This window comes from Carcharodon carcharias, chromosome X (genome assembly GCF_017639515.1).
Source record: "Carcharodon carcharias isolate sCarCar2 chromosome X, sCarCar2.pri, whole genome shotgun sequence".
In the NCBI taxonomy this organism is placed as follows: Eukaryota; Metazoa; Chordata; class Chondrichthyes; order Lamniformes; family Lamnidae; genus Carcharodon; species Carcharodon carcharias.
The window spans coordinates 1,398,232-1,417,038 of NC_054507.1; the positions used below are offsets into that span (position 1 = coordinate 1,398,232).

At 41.5% G+C, this 18,807-nt stretch overlaps 1 protein-coding gene across 7 annotated transcripts in view; it reads left to right on the forward strand.

Annotated features, from left to right (window-relative positions):
* The window catches only part of LOC121273296 (R3H domain-containing protein 2), a 289,299-nt gene that overhangs the window by 119,804 nt on the left and 150,688 nt on the right, over positions 1-18,807 (forward strand). For all 7 annotated transcript variants that reach the window (XM_041180375.1, XM_041180377.1, XM_041180380.1 and 4 more), the window contains one exon: positions 5,956-6,034. In XM_041180375.1, the coding sequence (XP_041036309.1) occupies positions 5,956-6,034 (79 nt within the window). The remainder of the gene's footprint in view (positions 1-5,955; positions 6,035-18,807) is intronic.

The following is an 18,807-nucleotide window of genomic DNA, read 5'->3' on the forward strand; positions in this document are numbered from 1 at the left end:
CCTGTTTCAGCTAAGCAAAATAAGTGATAGCCATTTGCTGGCCCATTCCTCAGGGCAATGCCTTGACCAATCAGAAACAAGCTGATTGGTTTAAATTTCGACAATGCTTGGCAGTTAACTGTCAGCCACTATTAACTGGTGCATTCTCCATGGCAACACCTCAACCAATCAGCACTCTTGTCATACAGTGTAAAATTGTTGCCTCTCCTGACATTGGTATTCTTGTGATTGTCCTGATGAGTACAAGACGAAAAGCTTTGACAAAATGTCTTTTTTTCAGCAATACGCAAATATCAGATTCAGCTGTATTTCAGTTCTTCAACAGCACCAAACAAGATTTTTGCTTACTAATAACTTCCCTTGTCCCCTCCGAATAAAAGAGAACTGGATATTCTTGTTGACCGAGTTGAGATAAAAATATTTGTTCTGGAGAATGGAGTCCTGTACTACTTTTGTCATCCTGTATTAGTATCAAGCATCCCCAGGCCTGACTTAGCACAGGTCACTTGCAGGGTAGCACTTCCTCTACTTCAAAAATGAGTCATAAACAGACGTTGTGAGAGCATCTCTGACTGGACCATTGTGAAAGTTCCTATTTTCCACCCTATCATCCTTATCAGCTTTTGGAGGATGCTGCAGTGTAAGTAGTTTTTTCATGCTTACAGTTAACTCGCCTGAGCATGGGATATTTCACAAAGGACCTTCATAACTTGCAGAAAGAGGCCTTGATCCCATCAGTCTCTACTAGATTTGAGCTCATGGGGAGAATTTTCTGTTTGGCGTGTGGTGGGGTGGGGGGTGGATGGGGAACTAGGAACAGGAGTAGGCCATTCGGCTCCTCGAGCCTGCTCCATCATTCAATAAGATCATGGCTGATCTATTTGTGGCCTCAACTCCACTTTCTTTCCTACTCCCCCTATACCCTTTGACTCCCCTGTCAATGAAGAATCTATCTAACTCAACCTTAAAAATATTCATTGATCCTGCCTCTACTGCTCATCTCTGTGTTAAATGGGAGACCCCTCATTTTTAAACTGTGTTCCCTGGTTTTAGTCTCTCCCACAGGGGGAAACATCCTCTCAGCATCCACCCTGTCAAGCCCCCTCAGTGCCTTGTATGTTTCAATGAGATCATGTCTCATTCTTCTAAAATCCAATATATACAGGCTCAGCCTGATCAACCTTTCCTCATAAGATGACCCCCTCTTCCCAGGAATCAGTGAAGTGAACCTTCTCTGAACTGCTTCTAATGCATTTATGTCTTTTCTTAAATAAGGAGACCAAAACTGTACACAGTGCTCCAGATGTAGTCTCACCAATGCTCTGTACAACAGTAGCAAAACTTTCCACTTTTATATTCCATACCCCTCGCAATAAATGACAACATTCCATTTGTCGTCCTAATCACTTGCTGTACCTGCAAACTAACTTTTCCTGATTCATGTATCAGGACACCCAGATCCCTCTGTTCCGCAGAGTTCAGCAATCTCTCTCCATTTAAATAATATGCTGCATTTTAATCTTGCCTAAGTATGCAAGTTCACATTTTCCCATGTTATACTTCAGCTGCCAATTTTTTGCCCATTATCTCCCTTTGCAGGCTCCTTATGTCCTCTTCACAACTTACCTTCCTATCTATCTTTGTGCCATCAGCAAATTTAGCAACCATACATTCGGTTCTGTCATCCAAGTCATTAATATAGATTGTAAACGCATGGAGTCGTGGGTTCCTGAGCCATATGTATCAAGAAGCTCTCAGGTTCAAAGCCTGGTCTGTGCTGAGTTAGCTGAGCTCAACTTGGGTGATACTGCTAGTGCTGTTATGTGGCTAATCACTCTTGGGCAAGAGGGGAAAAACAGGTTGCAGTTTGCTCTTCTGATTACTCGTACCAACTCCTCTGGAAAGTATTTGTGCATGGACATCAGATGATAGGATAAAGCTTGGCTGTGATACATCCAGTGGTCAGATTGCCTGTTAAGGCCCTGTATCTATAGCCATATGAGTGGAAAAACCTGTTGCGTGAGATGCTATATGATTGACAGTTCCTGCAGAGCTCTCCCACAGGATGAGTGAGTACCTTCAAGCAAGGAGAGGAGAAAAATGGGCTAAAGAAAACCCAATTAATAAATGTGCCCAGCACTGAAAATGTCCATGTTTAAAACTGGCAGTCACATATCGTCAAAAAATGGCCATTATCAGTTAATGTCAATTTTAAAGTTGTTGGTCATCGAGTTTTAAGTGCTTCATTTATTTCAGGCAAAAACAGCTGTGCTTATTTACTCTAAATATGCTACATGGGAGGAGACCTCGATCACATAGGCAAGGTTCCTCAAGAAAAGCATTTTCTTTTTTGTCTGCGTACACATTTTCTAGACTTACAGAAATGTGTTTGGATTGTGAAACATTTGCAATTACTTCTTTAGCTGATATGACTTAAAATTGGAAGGGAATTTATTTTTAAGCGCAGATCGATTAAAAGCAGATTCCATATGTGCTGAGATTATAATTTATAAAACGAGAAGGTGATGATATTTAGCAAAAGGAGCTAGGTGGGTGACATTATCAAGACAATGGTATTGGCTCTTGGCGTTATTTGATCTATCTTGCTTAACTAGCTGTTTCTATAATAATTATAGGTGATGACATTTACAGATTCCCAAACCAATGTTATCAAAATATGACCCTGGAAAGTGTCGCCTTTAATTCGTCGTAAAGCTAAAGTTGGACATAAATTATGTACCCAAAATTGTTATAATAGGCAGCTATGTAATCAACAAAAGTGCAATAAATGTAATGATTGAAGTGCATTAAATATTTTGTGTACTTGCACACACCTTGCATAGTCTGTCAAACTTTATATGTCAGTTGACTGCTGTATTACTTAAGCACTAAAAAACATAATCACAGTTTTGGGAAGCTTTTGTTAGTCGTTATATTAGACATCGTACAAAGTGGGCAAATCACAGGCTTGTTATAAGTGGTGAGGCTGTACTCGTTTATACTAAGGTGATCGCTAGGGCTCTTTATTTTGTGTATCTGTGGACAGAACCAGATTGAGTATACAAAGTGAGGTTTGAGCAGAGCACCGTATAGTTCAACTTATATTTACTCTTTTGGCCATGTAGTTCAATATTCTATTGGCTGTGTTGACCTCCTTTTCATCTCAACAAGGCATTTTCATGAAATCCAGTCAGAAGCAAAGGAAAATCTGTGTGACATTGAAAATCCATGAAAAGTTTCCACGTAGTGTTGGAGATACTAAGCCAGAGACCCAATCAATTGTACATTTATATGCTGTACAGTCCTTGAAATCTTGTGAATAGTTAAGTCTTAGGGGATGGTGCAGGATTACTTCCGGTACAGGAATGACTGCCAGTAAAATCCAAGTAACAAAATAAACATTATGTAGCTTTACTTGGCAACAAAAGACGAAATAGAAATAGCAAAAGAAGCTGTGTAATGAGGCAATTTTTAATGCAAAGTTTTCGTTCTATGAAAATTCAGCTTATTAATCGTGAAGTCAGATAACTGGAGTTCTGGTAATGGAGGATATTTTCACTATCTCTTTCAAAATTTCACATACGTTTTGAGGAAAAAAGGTTGCTTCAAAAGTTATGTTCAAAATTTTGGGCATTTTGATTAAATTAAGTAATTAATCTTTGAAAGTATTTGCACCCAAATTCTTATTATCATTAGTTCTGCATGCAAATATATTGTGAAACTGCCCTTTGCAGAAACCTTTAATATAAGAGTAAAATCTTTAAAAAAACTTTCACTGGTAGATATTTAATCAATATTCAGTCAGAATTTGTTCTTGTGCAAGATTTCCAGAAGAATCTACAATGCTGATGTCACCATGCCACCCTATTGGACACTAAGCTGAACTTTCAACAGCATAACCTCTCCATCACAAAATCTCCCAATTTTTACCTCTGTAAAATCTTCCTGACCTCAGCTTATCTTCTGAAATCCTCATCCACGTTGTCGTCACCACCTCCAGACTCGACGACTCCAATGCTTTCCTGGCTGGCCTCCTATCCTCCTCATCTCCGTAAACTTCAGCTTGTGCAAAGGCTGGCCGTATCCTATCCTGCACAAGTTCCATTAAACTACATTAGCTCTTGGCTCCCCAAATTCTCATCCTCATGTTTAAATCTCTCCATCTCCATATCTCCTCAAGCCCTACACCTTCCTGTCTTGGAGCACTCTCTTCCTCCCACTCCAAATATTGCAGCAGTCTTCACTGCTTTCGCTGAACCATTGGCAGGCGTGCCTTCAGCTGTCTGGGCCATGCTTTCTGGAATTCTGTCTCTGAACCTCTCTGCCTTCCCACCTCCCTTTCCTGCTTTACGAAGCTCTTTAAGCTCATTTTTTTTTATCTCCTTTTGGCTTTGTGTCCATTTCTTTTGCATTGCAGTGCTGTGAAGCGCCTTGGGAGGTTTTCTACATTTAAGGTGCTTTATAAATACAAGTTGTTGACTTGTTTAATATTATCATACCTGTTAGTTTATTCCCTTTCTCTTATTTTCTCCCTTTCTGTCCTTAAAGCAGTGGCTTTAGTAACCTAGCTGATTTTCTTTTGTTTGATCTCCATAGCCCAGGAATGCTGTACTAACTTAATGCCACATTGTTGTTTTTATCCTGATATTGGCAAATTCAGTATGGATGTGTGGGCAAGCTGTTTTGCCATGGTGGTCTTCACAACTGACCCACACCTGCCCTCAATAGATGCTTACTTTCCAAAGGATCATGATCAGAAGCAGGCTGAATTTTTCTTTCTTGTTCAAGAACGCTAAGATAAAACGTCAATCCCCTGACTTGTGATCAGCAAGCTCTGCACAACTGATGAATCTAGTCTAGGTCTTCCTGCTCCGTGGCACATCACAAAAAATGTTTATCTTTTTCATCATCAGAGGCGCCTTGGATTTTATTCTTTGTGTAAAATGGCAGAATTATATAGTGGGGCAAGATGCTGGAATGCTGGAGCAAATAATCAGCAGACTACTTGAGCATTTCAGTTTATTCACTATATAAACAGCCTTAACTAGCTTACCGCACCGCAGAATGTTGGGATGCAGGATCATGCTCATGATTTTCCTGAGCTATATGATATGACTTATCTACTGGCTCATAAAAGAAACTCATCCCCGTATTTTTCACTTAAGGCCTGACGTGATGCTCTGCTTTTTTTTATTGACTGCTGAAACAGCAGATAAGTTGCTTCAAAACACTGACAAGTCACTGTTAAACTATGAGGAGGTAGGGGAGAACGTTCTCATGGCACTTCAATTTACTCCTAGTCCCTTGGTGAAGCCAATAGCCTCCCCTTGTTGTCCTTCTTGACTCCTGAACAAGTGCCAAGCTCTACATTTCTTACCGTAAGCCCCTCCACTCACTTTCCTCCTTTAAGAGTCTCCTTAAAACCTACTTTGAGCAAACTTTTCTTGGTCCCTCCCAATATCTCCTTTGGATTGATGTCCACCTATTTCTGATTATGCCTTTGTGAAGTGCTTTGGGATGTTTTTCTATGATAAAAGACAATTTATAAATGCAATTTGTTTTGGATGGAGCAGCCAGGATGGGAAGTTTGCCCCATGGGAAACTGGTCACAAATCCACATCTTGCTGCTTGAACTTCAATTTCTAAATGCTCTGCTCACAGTTGCAAGTGATGTTTGAACTCTGTTGCAGTGTTATCCATGTCTCTGTGTCAGAGCTGCAAATGCAGTGCCTTGAAGCGGCTGAGTTCTCATTCTTGCCTCACAACCCCTGTCAGCTAGTGCAGAATAGCACCGGGAGCAGGAACCTTATTTTAAATTTCTAATTTCTATCTCCATAGCTAAAGTATGAACACATGGGGAAAAAGAACAGAATTTTAAAAAATACAGCTAATACATGTTTTCCCAAAGGTGACTCTACTTTCGTTAATGCAATAAATTTGTGTTCCTTTTAACAGATTCCAGCCAAGAATATACAGACTCTACCGGAATTGATCTGCACGAGTTTTTAGTAAATACACTGAAAAATAACCCCAGGTAAACACTTTGCATTACAGAAATACATAACCTCATCACAGATTAAGGTGAACTTGGAAAGTTCATACTGTTACCAGGAACTATGGGTTGTTTATGTTGGCATTGGTGCAGGGTACAGTTCAGTCTTGAAGACCTTGTGTCTGTGGTTTATCTGAAACAACAGCACTCTGCAGTCACACACATTGTATTTTATTTAAGGCTGTTTTGCTTTCATGGTAGGTAATGTTTTATAGACAGGTAATTGCTTTACAGATCATCCAGGTTGTTAATCAAGTGTGTGTATGAGCTTGCTCTTCTTTGTTAGCTGCTGATAGCCTCTTAGTCTGGCTTCCCGACTACACTTCAAAAGTACTTCATTGGCTGTAAAGCGCTTTGAGATGTCCCGTGCTTGCGAAAAGCGCTATATAAATGCAAGTTTCTTTTTCCCCCAGAAGCTGGTGCAATTTTGAGATGGAGGTGAGGTTGAGTTTTTGTATCATAATTAATGTTGCATAGTGTATGGCATCTATTCTTCCTGCTGTTGACCTACTGAATAAGTGTATTTGGGTGACTATCCAAAATTAGGGTATGTATTGCAAGCCTAATGATCCATGTAAATTTGAAGCAGTCCTATGTAGGGATTAAATTACAACTTCAAATTCACTGTTAGACAATTATTTTTACAGCCTGTAGTTTATTTATTGCAATTCAGTTTTCATTTTCAAAACCCCTCACACTGGTCATGTCATCACAGCAGTGAAACAATGATTCTAACAATGCAAAGTACAATAATGTACACATCACAAAGTATTTGAAGCAGTGGATTATCACGATGCCAGCAAAACACAATGCATTGCAACTTATCTTGTGATTCGCCAGCAACAGAAGCTATTCGGTCTTCGTAGCATTGAATGTTAATACAGGACTTTTTTTAATAGTCATTCTCAGGATGCTGGCATCACTGCAAGCCATGTAGTGTGCCCATCCTTAGTTGCCCTGTGAAGCTGGTGGTGGACTGCCTTTTTGAAGCACGACAAACAGTTTGATGCAACTCTGACTTGTTAGGCAGTTAAGAGTCAACTACATTGATGAGGGACTGGAGTCGCACATAGATCAGAATGAGTAAGGAAGGCAGGTTTCCTTCTCAAAAGGGTTAATCATGAACCAGGCAAGTATTCATGACAATCATTGCATTTTATTTCCAGATTTTTAAAAAACTGAATTCAAATTCTCAAACTACCATGATGGAATTTGAACTCCTCGTGTCTGGATTATTAGTTCAGACCTGTAGATTATTAGCCCAGTAATATAACCACGATACTACCCTACCCCTTTTAATGATGCATTTAGCACTTCAATACCCTTTTACCTACATCACTCTGTCTATATTGCACTTTGGCTGCAGAAATACAGTAAAGTTTGGGAAAATTATTAGTACATTTGGCAGTATATAATGACCAGTGGTGTAATTTAATAGTGGCTGTTCACATTCATAAACTACTTGAACTTTGTTCTTGCAGACTATGATCAAATTACAGTCTTATAATACAGGGTGGAATTTATCTATACCAGTATTATATTCTGACTGAATAAGTCAGCCACCAGCTGTTACGGTAAAGTTAATATGGAACTCAACGTTAAGTGAAATGCCGTTCTTTAAAAGTTACTCAGTATTTTTTTTAAACCTGTATTTAATCTGTAACAATGATGTGTGATCAGCAGTCGGCCACTATATAATAAGCAAGCTATAGTAAAATTCTTGAAAATCGAATGGAAATCTAGACTGCAAAACTGTGCTAATTGCTTTGTCTTTAATTTCCCTCATAGTCAATTTGATCTGAAATTGCTTGCTGTTACTCTCAGATATTTGCTGAAATGCTGAATACCTTTAACAGTAAAATAGACATATCAGCCTCATAGGATGGGAAGTCATGGCAAGAATTTCCCCAAAACGCATACATAGGTAGCTTTTGTATTTTCATTTTTTGACTATTTTAGCTATACTGCGGTGTGGTATACATTGCGTTAATACATATGTGAAGGTTTATGATGTATGTGAAATGAACTTCTTTCCGCACAGTGCTGTTTGAATGTAGGCAAGACCCTAAACTTATTTTTTTCCAAACATTGGACCCAACTGAAATGTATTTGTCCTGTCAAAACATCAGTGGCAACCACAACTGGTTGGTCAGAGAGAGAGCCTGAGGCAGGACAGTACTGCATACTCACAGATAAAAATAAGGAATCAGAGAGAGCACTGTGAGAGCAAATCAACAAAAAAAATGAAGAATGACGTCTCAGGACAGAAGACAGGTGGTTGGTTGTTCAGAGAGCCTGAGGGTGAGGAGCGTGTAGCTGAAGGAATTATGGGGTAGAGCAGCAGAGTGCAGTGAGTGTCAGGGAGGAAGGTTAATCAAAATACAAGTTTCGTCAGCAAGCTCTCTTGTACTGACTCAGAGTTCGAGCTCATGGAATAAACGGGTCAGTCGCAACATGGAATTGAAATTGGCTGAGTGACAGGAAACAGAGTAGAGGTTGTTTTTCGGATGGAGGAAGATGTATCATTTGTTCCTTAGGGGTTAGTGTTGGGCCTGCTGCTTTTCTTAATAAGTTAATGACCTAGACTTTAGTGTACAGGGCACTATTTCAAAATTTGCAGATGACACAAAACTTGGAAGTATTGTGAACTGTGAGGAGCATCGTGTTAAATTTCAAAAGAATAGGCAGGTTGTTGGAATGGGTGGACAAGTGGGAGATGAAATTTGATGCAGAGAAGTGTGAAGCGATTAATTTTAGTAGGAAGAATGGGGAGAGGCAATATAAACTAAAGGGTGCAATACTAAAGGGGTTGCAGGAGCAGAGGGACCTGAGGATACACGTGCATGAATCACTGAAGGCGGCAGAACAGGTTGAAAAAGCAGGTTAATGACGCGTTCGGGATCCTGGATTTTAGAAAATAGGTTATAACAAAAACAAGAAAGTTATGATAAACCTGTATAAAACTGCTCCAGCTTCAATTGGAGTTGTTCGCATAGTGCTGGGCACCACACTTTTGGAAGGATGTGAAGGCTTTAGAGAGAGTGCAGCAAACATTCGCTAGAATGGTTCCAGGGATGAGGAAATTCCGTTACATAGATTGGAGAGGCTGGGGCTTTTCTCCTAGAAGAGAAGTTTGTGAGGAGAGTTGATTGAGGTGTTCAAAATTGTGAGGGTCTGGACACAATAGTCGGGAGAAACTGCTTCCATTGGTGGAAGGATCGAGAACCAGAGGACACCGGTTTAAGGTGATTGGCAAAAGAAACAATGGCGACACAAGGAGAAACTTTTTTGTGCAGCTAGTGGTTAGGATCTGGAATACACTGGCTGGGAATGTGGTGAAGTAATTTATGAATTACTACCTGAGCCATGAGAAAATTGGTATAGGGTGAATAAGATCAGAGAGTTGAATGCATGGCTCAGAGATTGGTGTGGGTGAATGGGTCTCAATTCATGGGACACTGGCACCAGTACTGGGGAAAGAGGGAGCTGTACCGTTGATCCGACTCCACTTGAACTGCGCTGAGACCAATGTCCTGATGAATCGAACAACTAGGGCCATAGAGAGGGCTTTAAACTAAATAGTGGGAGGGAGGGTTCACATGAGGGGAGACTTTAAAAAAGTTAAAGCAAAAAGCCAAGGCAATAGTGCAAGGTAGGGATGTGGGTAATAACCTGAGTGTGACAGGAAGGTACAGAGTGTACAAACATAATTGCATCAGCAAATAAGGTCACAGGGAAAAATGGTAAAAAGAATTTAAAAAAAACCAAAAATTAAAAAAAAACAAGTAGAATGGAATTAAAGATTCTTTATCAGAATGCACGCAACATTCGTAACAAGATTTATGAATTGATAGCTCAAATAGAAATGAATGAGTATGATATGTTAACCATTGCAGAGACATGGTTGCAAAGTGACCGTGGCTGGAACCTGACTAATCACAGAATTGCACTGTGCAGAAGAGGCCCTTCAGCCCATTGAGTCTGCACCGACACGTGAAAAACACCTGACCGACCTACCTAATCCCATTTACCAGTACTTGGCCCAAAGCCTGGAATGTTATGACGTGCTAAGTGCTCATCCAGGTACTTAAAGGATGTGAGGCAACCCGCCTCCACCACCCTCCCTGGTAGCGCATTCCAGACCGTCACCACCATCTGGGTAAAAATGTTTTTCCTCACATTCCCCCTGAATCTCCTTCCCCTCACCTTGAACTTATGTCCCCTCGTGCCTGACCCTTCAATTAAGGGGAACAGCTGCTCCCTATCCACCCTGTCCATGCCCCTCATAATCTTGTACACCTCGATCAGGTCACCCCTCAGTCTTCTCTGCTCCAACGAAAACAACCCAAGTCTATCCAACCTGTCTTCATAACTTAAATGTTTCATCCCAGGCAACATCCTGGTGAATCTCCTCTGCACCCCCTCCAGTACAATCACATCCTTCCTATAATGTGATGACCAGAACTGCACACAGTACTCCAGCTGTGGCCTCACCAAGGTTCTATACAACTCCAACATGACCTTCCTGCTTTTGTAATCTATGCCTCTATTCAAGGGCATTTGATGTTTCAGAAGGACTGGATGAAAGGAAAAGGAGGTGAGATAGCTCTGATAATAAAGGTTGAGATCAGTGCTATAGTGAGAAATGATCTTGGTTCAGAGGATCAAAATGTGGAATCGATTTGAGTGGAGATGATAAATAGCAAAGGAAAAAAGCCACTGGTGAGAATGGTTTATAGGCCCCCGTACACAGTAGGACGGAGTATAAATCAAGAAATAATGGAGGCTTGTAAGAAAGATACTGCAATAATCGTGGGTTATTTTAATCTTCCTATAGATTGGATGAATCAAATTGGCAGTAGTAACTTGGAGGATGAGTTCATAGAATGTATTTGGGACAGTTTCTGAGAACAGTATGTTCTGGAACCAACCAGGGAGAAGGCTACTTTAGACCTGGTAATCTGTCAGGATGAGACAGGATTAATAAATGAACATGCTAGAATTTCGCACACAGTTTGAGGGTGAGAAATTTGGGTCTGAAACTTGTGCCTTAAGTAAGGATAATTACAAGGATATGAAGACAGAGTTGGCTAAAGTGGAATAAGCAAATAGGTTAAAAGGTAAGATGGTAGAGAAGCAGTGGCAGACATTTTAAAGAGATATTTAATAACACTCAACAAAGACATATTCCATTGAGAAAGACTGAGAAGGACACACGATCCATGGCTAACTAAGGAAGTATCAAATTGAAAGAAAAGATGTACAATGCTGTGAAGGTTAGTGGTTGGGCAGAAGATTGAGGACATTTTAGAAACCAACGAAGGATAACTTAGAAAAAAGAATAAAGAGGGAGAAATTGGAATCTGAGAGAAAATTAGGAAGAAATATAAAAACAGACAATAAAAGCTTCTACAGGTATATAAGAAGGAAGAGAGTAGATAAAGTAAGTGCTGGCCCCTTAGAGGATGAGACTGGGAAATTAATAATGGGAAACAAGGCAATGGAAGAGACTTTGAACACACGTTTTGTATCTGCCTTCATGCTAGAAGACTTGAGAAGCATCCCAAGAATAGTAGAAAAACAAGAAGCAGAAGGGAGAGAGGAACTTAAAGCAATCACTATCATGAGAGAAAATCTACTAGGAGAGCTACTAAAGGCTGACAAGTCCCCTGGACTTGATGGCTTGCATCCTAGGGTCTTAAAAGAAGTGGATGCAGTGATAGTGGATGATTGCTTGTAATCTTCCAAAATTCCCTAGATTCTGGAAAGGTTCCAGTGGCTTGCCAAGCTGCAAATGTAACACCTCTATTCAAGAAAGGAGGGGGAAAGAAAGCAGAAAACTATGGGCCAATTAGTCTAGCACCAGTCATAGGCAAAATGCTAGAATCGATTATTAAAGAGGCACGATATTTAGAAAATCATAATACAATTAGAGCAGACATGCTTTTGCGAAAGGGAAATCATGTTTGACAAATGTATTAGACTTCTTTGAAGATGTAAGCAGCAGGATGGCTAAAGGGGAACCAGCAGATGTAGTGTATTTGGATTTCCAAAAGGTATTTGGTAAGGTGCCACATAAAAGATTACTCCACAAGATATGAGTTCATGGTTTTGGGGGTGATATATTAGCATGGATAGAGGATTGGCTACCTAACAGTGAGTTACGATAAATGGCTCATTTTCAGGCTGGCAAACTGTAACTAGTGGAGTGTCACAGGGATCAATGCTGCGGCCTCAACTATTTATGATCTATATTAATGACTTGGATGAAAGGACCAAGTTTATTATCACCAAATTTTCTGATGATGCAGACAGGTAGGAAAGCAAGTTGTGAGGAGGATACAGAGTCTGCGAAGAGATATAGATAGGTTAAGTGAGTGCGCAAATATTTGGCAGATGGAGTATGATGGGGAATGTGAGGCTGTCCACTTTGGGAAGAATAGAAAAGCAGCATATTATTTAAATGGAGAGAGACTGCAGAATGCTGCAGTACAGAGGGATCTGGGTGTCCTGGTGCATGAATCACATGAAGTTAGCATACAGGTACAGCAAGTGATTAGGAAGGGAAATGGAATGTTGGGGTTTATTACAAGGGTGATGGAGTATAAAAGTAGAGAGGTTTTGTTACAGCTGTACAGAGCATTGGTGAGACCACACCTACAGTACTGTGTACAGTTTTGATCTACTTACTTGCCTTGTAATCAGTTCAGAGAAGTTTCACTGGGCTGATTCCTGGGATGAAGGGGTTTGTCTTATGAAAAGAGTTTGAGCAGGTTGGGCCTATACTAATTGGAGTTTAGAAGAATGATCTTATTGAAACAAAAGATTCTGAGCGGGCTTGACAGGGTGGATGCTAAAAGGATGTTTCCTTTTTAGGAAAATCTAGACCCGGGGGACACAGTTTAAAAATAAAGGGTCTCCCATTTAAGATGATGGTGAGGAGGAATTTCTCTTGTGAGGGTAGCTAGTCTTTGGAATTCTCTTCCCCAGAGAGCAGTGGAGGCTGGGTTAGACAGATTCTTAATTGACAAAGGAGCCATGGGTTATGGAGGCCAGGCAGAAAAATGGAGTTAACATCACAAAATTAGCCATGATCGTATTGAAAGGTGGAGCAGACTCAAGGGACGAATGGCCTACTCAATTTCTTATGATCCCATCATCTTAGACATATTCAACTGTGGCTTTCAAAAGAGAATTGGATCATTACCTGCAGAGGGTGGGGGAGTGGCACTTGCTGTCTGCAAGAGCAATTCACCCAGCACAGACACGATGGGCCAAATGGCCTCCTGTTCAGTAACCATCCAATGATTCTGTGATCGAAGCCTTTAGTTTACTTCTGTTGAGTTATCAAATGAAGAGAGGCATGTCAGTGATCCTCAGTCCTGTGGAGTGTACAACCTGTTCCACGTGCAAATTCTAGGATGCTTCTTGTGTCCTGGACAACCACGTGCAGAAGGTGTCGTAGGCTGAAGCAGATCAAGCTACAGGTTTCAGAGTTTGAGACGCAGCTGGCGTCACTGCAGTGCATCTGAGAGGCTGAGACTTTTGTGGATAGCACATCTCTGAATATTGTCACCCCATAGCTTAAGGGTGTGCAGGCAGAGTTGGGGAATGAGTTAATGGCCAGACAGTCAAGGAAGACAGGGAAGATAGTGCAGGAGTGCCCTGAGTGCATCTCACTTTCTAACCGGTTTTTAGTTCTGAATGTTAATTGCATCAGTTGAGGCTAAGTACATAAACATGTAAGGCATTAATTGGATGGTTACTTAAGCAGTTATAAAGGCATGCTTATTGATACGAGAGGAGTCAGGAGATGTATGTCTGTGATGTTTTACATTGTGAATAAATCTATTCCAAGTCAAGAATAGCTCAAGTTTCTTCCTTCACCAACTGGCCATCAGGAGTAGTATAACACTGAATGCTAGTGAGAGTGATGGTTCCTTTGGGGAGATTATCCATAGCCAAGTCCATGGTACCATGGCACCAGAGCTGACTCAGGAACTGCAGGAGGAAGACTAGGAAAGCAATAGCAATAGAGGATTTGATAGTTGGGTAAACAGGTAAGTGTTTCTGTGGCCGCAGATGTGAATCCAGGATGATAAGTTGCCTCCCTGTGCAAAGGTCAAGGAATCACTGAACGACTGTGGAGCCCTCCGAGGGGGGAGGGTAAACAGGCAGCAGCCCTGATCCATATCGGTATCAACAATGAGGTCTTGCAAGCAGATTTTAAAGAGTGAGGAAAGGAACTAGCAAGCAGGACCTCAAAGGTAGTAATCTCTGGATTACTCCCTGTGCTATGTGCCAGTGAATATAGAAATAGAGGGTAGAGCAGATGAATCTACGTCTGGAGAGATGATGCAGGAGAGAGGGCTTTTAGATTCCTTGGCTGTTGAGACTGGTTCAGTGGGAGATGGGACCTGTACAGGCCAGAAGGGTTGCTTCTGAACAGAGCTGGGACCAATGTCCTTGCAGGGCAGTTTGCAATTGCTACTGGGGAGGGTTTAAACTAACTTGGCAGGGGATGGGAACCAGGGGATGACAAAAGAGAAAATCAAGGTGCATAAAGAATTGGCAGAGACAGATGAGACCAAAGTAAGAAATAGTAAGGTATTAGGTGGGGTCAGAGAAGAGGGAATGCACTAAGGCCTAAATTATGTTTACTGTGCACTTGTGTGAACCCACAGTGTGTGGTAAATAAGGTTGATGAGCTGCATGTGCAGGTAGCCAAATGTGAATATGATGTTGTGGTAATGTTGGAAACCTGGCTCATAAAAGGACAGGACAGGGACACAGTAATCCTAATACAAGGTTTCAGGAAAGAGAGGGAAGGAAAGAAAGGAGGAGGGGTGGCAGTCTTGATTAAGGAGAATATTACAGTACTGGAGAAAAAGAATGTCTTAGAGGGGTCCAGGACATAATCTATTTGGTTTCAGCTAAGAAATAATAGAAGTACGTTACATTGTTGGGTGTATTCAGTAGGCCACAAGCTAGCTATCGGCGATCTTTCATGTCGAGGATAATTCTTCCTTGCAGGTGAGATGTCAGTTCTGCCTGTGGGTTTGCAGGTGGCTGACATACAAACTTGCATACAAACGTATGAATTAGGAGCAGGTGTAAGCCATTCGGCCCCTTGAGACTGCTCCAACATTTGATAAGATCATGGCTGATCTGATTGTGGCTTCAACTCCACTTTCCTGTCTACCCCCTATACTTTTTGACTCCCTTATCAATCAAGAATCTATCTAATTCAGTCTTAAAAATGTTCAATGACCCTGCCTCTACTGCTCTCTGTGGAAGAAAATTCTGCAGACTAATGACCCTCTGAGAGAAAAAAAAATTCTCCTCATCTCCATCTTAAATGTGAAACCCCTTATTTTTAAACTCTGTCCCGTAGTTCTAGTCTCTCTCATAAGGGGAAACATCCTCTCAACATCCACTGTCAAGTTCCCCCAGGACCTTGTATGTTTTAATAAGATCACCCCCATTCTTCTAAACTCCAATGTGTATCACCCCAACCTGTCCAACCTTCCCTCATAAATAATCACTTTATCCCAGGAATCAGTTGAATGAACCTTCTCTGAACTGCTTCTAAGGGGACCAAAACTGTACATAATGCTTCAGATATGTCTCACCAATGCTCTGTACAGCTGTAGCAAAACCTCCCTACTTTTATACTCCATTCCTCTCGCAGTAAACACCAACATTCCATTTGCCTTCCTAATCACTTGCTGTGCCTGCAGATTAACTTCTTGTGATTCATGTATTGGGACACCTGGATCCCTCTATACTGCAGCATTCTGCAGTCTCTCTCTATTTAAATAATATGCTGCTTTTGTAGTCTTTCTGCCAAAGTGGATAAGTTCACATTTTCCCATATTATACTCTGCCTGACCAATTTTTGCCCACTCACTTAACCTATCTAAATCCCTTTGTAGAGTCTTTATTTCCATTTCACACCTTACTTTCCTACCTATCTTTGTGTCATCAGAAAATTTAACTACCATACCTTCAGTCCCTTTATCCAAGTCATTGGTATAGCTTGTAAGTAGTTGAGGCCCCAGGACTGATCCTTATGGCACTGTACTGGTTAAAGCTTGCCAACCCAAAAATGACCCATTTATCCCTACTTTCTACTTCCTGTTTGCTAACCAACCTTCTATTCATGATGACATGTTACCCCCTACACCATGAGCTCTTATTTTGTGCAGTAACTTCATCAAATGCCATTTGGAAATCCAAGTACGCCACATCTACAGGTTCTCCTTTACCCACGTTACTTGCTACTTCCTCAAGAGCTCTAATAAATTAGTCGAGCATGATTCCTTTCTCACAAAATCATTTTGACTTTGCCTGATTGCATTAAGATTTTCTAAGTACCCTGCTCTAACCTCTTTAACAATAGATTCTAACATTTTCCTTTTGAGAGATGTTAGGACAGGATTTATGATCCTTGTCTTAGCCTTACAGGCCCTCCCACGGTGAGGTCATAGATTGTCGGCTGGGAGAGGTGGTGGTGGATTGTTGACTTGATTCCGTCTCTCTCACCGTTCTCTCTCAGTGACTGCTCTTGTTAATTGGAAGGTCTTGATGCTATTTTTGATGATGAATTGCCATTTGGGACAAATGCTTTCCATGTGTTGATGTTCGTAGAGCAGACCTTCATGGAGACTTTGAGATTCTCTTTGAAATGTTTCCTTTGGCTGCTATGTGAACAGGCTTCCTGAAACTGGGCCTTCTGTGTAGAGCATTTGTTTGGGCAGGCTTGAGGTGGTCATTCTGACAACATGTTCCACCCATCTCAGCTGATGTGAGTTTACCAGAGTCTCTATCCTTGGTATATCTGTATCTTGAAGGATACTCATGTTTGTTCTTTTGACCTCCCCCTTGATTTGCAAGATCCTTCTAAGACAGTGTTGATGATGTTGTTTCAGGGCCTTGATACATTGTCCAAGCTTCACCATAGTTGAGAAGCATGGAGAGAACCACTGACTGATAGACTTATAGTTCAGTGTCAGGTCTGATATCACGATTCTCAAACTCAAATTTTTAAAAATTCATTCATGGGATGTGGGCGTCGCTGGCTAAGCCAGCATTTTATTGCCCATCCCTAATTGCCCTTGAGAAGGTGGTGGTGAGCTGCCTCCTTGAACTGCTGCAGTCACAGAAGTGTTATGGTGTAGAAGGAGACCATTCGGCCCATCACATCTGCACTAGTTCTCCAAATGAACATTATAACTTAGTGCCATTCTCCTGCTTTTTCCCCATACCCTTGCACATTGTTTCTGTTCAAATAATTATCTATTGCCCTCTTGAATACCTTGATTGAACCTATCTCCATCACACTCCCATGCAGTACATTCCAGACTCGAACCACTCTGTGTGTGAAAAGGTTTTTGTCTCTCATCACATTTGCTTCTTTTACAAATCGCCTTAAATCTGTGCCCTCTCATTCTCGATCCCTTGACAAGCAATAACAGTTTCCCCCTATCTACTCTATCCAGCCCCCTCATGATTTTGAATACTTCTATCAAACCTCCTCTTAGCCTTCTCCTCTCTAAGGAGAACAATCCCAACCTCTCCAATCTGTCTCCATAACTCAATTTCCTCATCCCTGGAACCATTGTTGTAAACATGTGATGTAGGTACACCCACAGTGCTGTTAAGGAGAGAGTTCCAGGATTTTGACCCAGTGACAGTGAAGGAACGGTGATATATTTCCAAGTCAGGATGGTGAGTGACTTGGAGGGGAGCTTCCAGGTGGTGGTGTTCCCATGTGTCTGCTGCCCTTGTCCTTCTAAATGGTAGTGGTCATGGGTTTGGAAGGTGCTGTCTAAGGAGCCTTGGTGAGTTCCTGCAGTGCATCTTGTAGATGGTACACACTTCTGCCCACTGTGCAATTGTGGTGGAGGCAGTGAATGTTTGTGGAAAGGCTGCTAATCAAGTGGGCTGCTTTGTCCTGGATGGTGTCGAGCTTCTTGAGTGCTGTTGGAGCTGCACTCATCCAGGCAAGTGGCGAGTTTCCCATTACACTCCTGACTTGTGCCTTGTAGATGGTGGACAGGCTTTGGGGAGTCAGGAGGTGAGTTACTTGCTGCAGGATTCCTAGCCTATGACCTGCTCTTGTAACCACAGTATTTACGTGGCTAGCCCAGTTCAGTTTCTGTTCAATGGTAACCCCCAGGGTGTTGATAGTGGGGGATTCAGCGATGGTAATGCCATTGAACATCAAGGGGAGATGGTTAGATTCTCTCTTGTTGGAAATGGTCACTGCCTGGCACTTGTGTGGCACAAATGTTAGTTGTCACTTGTCAGCCCAAGGCTGGATATTGCCCAGGTGTTGCTACATTTGGACATGGACTGCTTCAGTATCTAAGGAGTCATCAGTGGTGCTGAACATTGTGCAATCTTCAGCAAACATCCTAACTTCTGACCTTATGATGGAGGGAAGGTCATTGAGGAAGCAGCTGAAGATGGTTGGGCTGAGGACACTACCCTGAAGAACTCCTGCAGTGATGTCCTGGAACTGAGATGACTGACCTCCAACAACCACAACCATCTTCCTTTGTGCTAGGTATGACTCCAACCAGTGGAGAGTTTTCCCCCTGATTCCCATTGACTCCAGTTTTGCTAGGGCTCCTTGATGTCACACTCAATCAAATGCTGCCTTCATGAATACATACAAGATTCTGAAGGGACTTGACAAGGTAGATACTGAGAGGTTGTTTCCCCTGGCTTGGGAATCTTGAACATGTGTC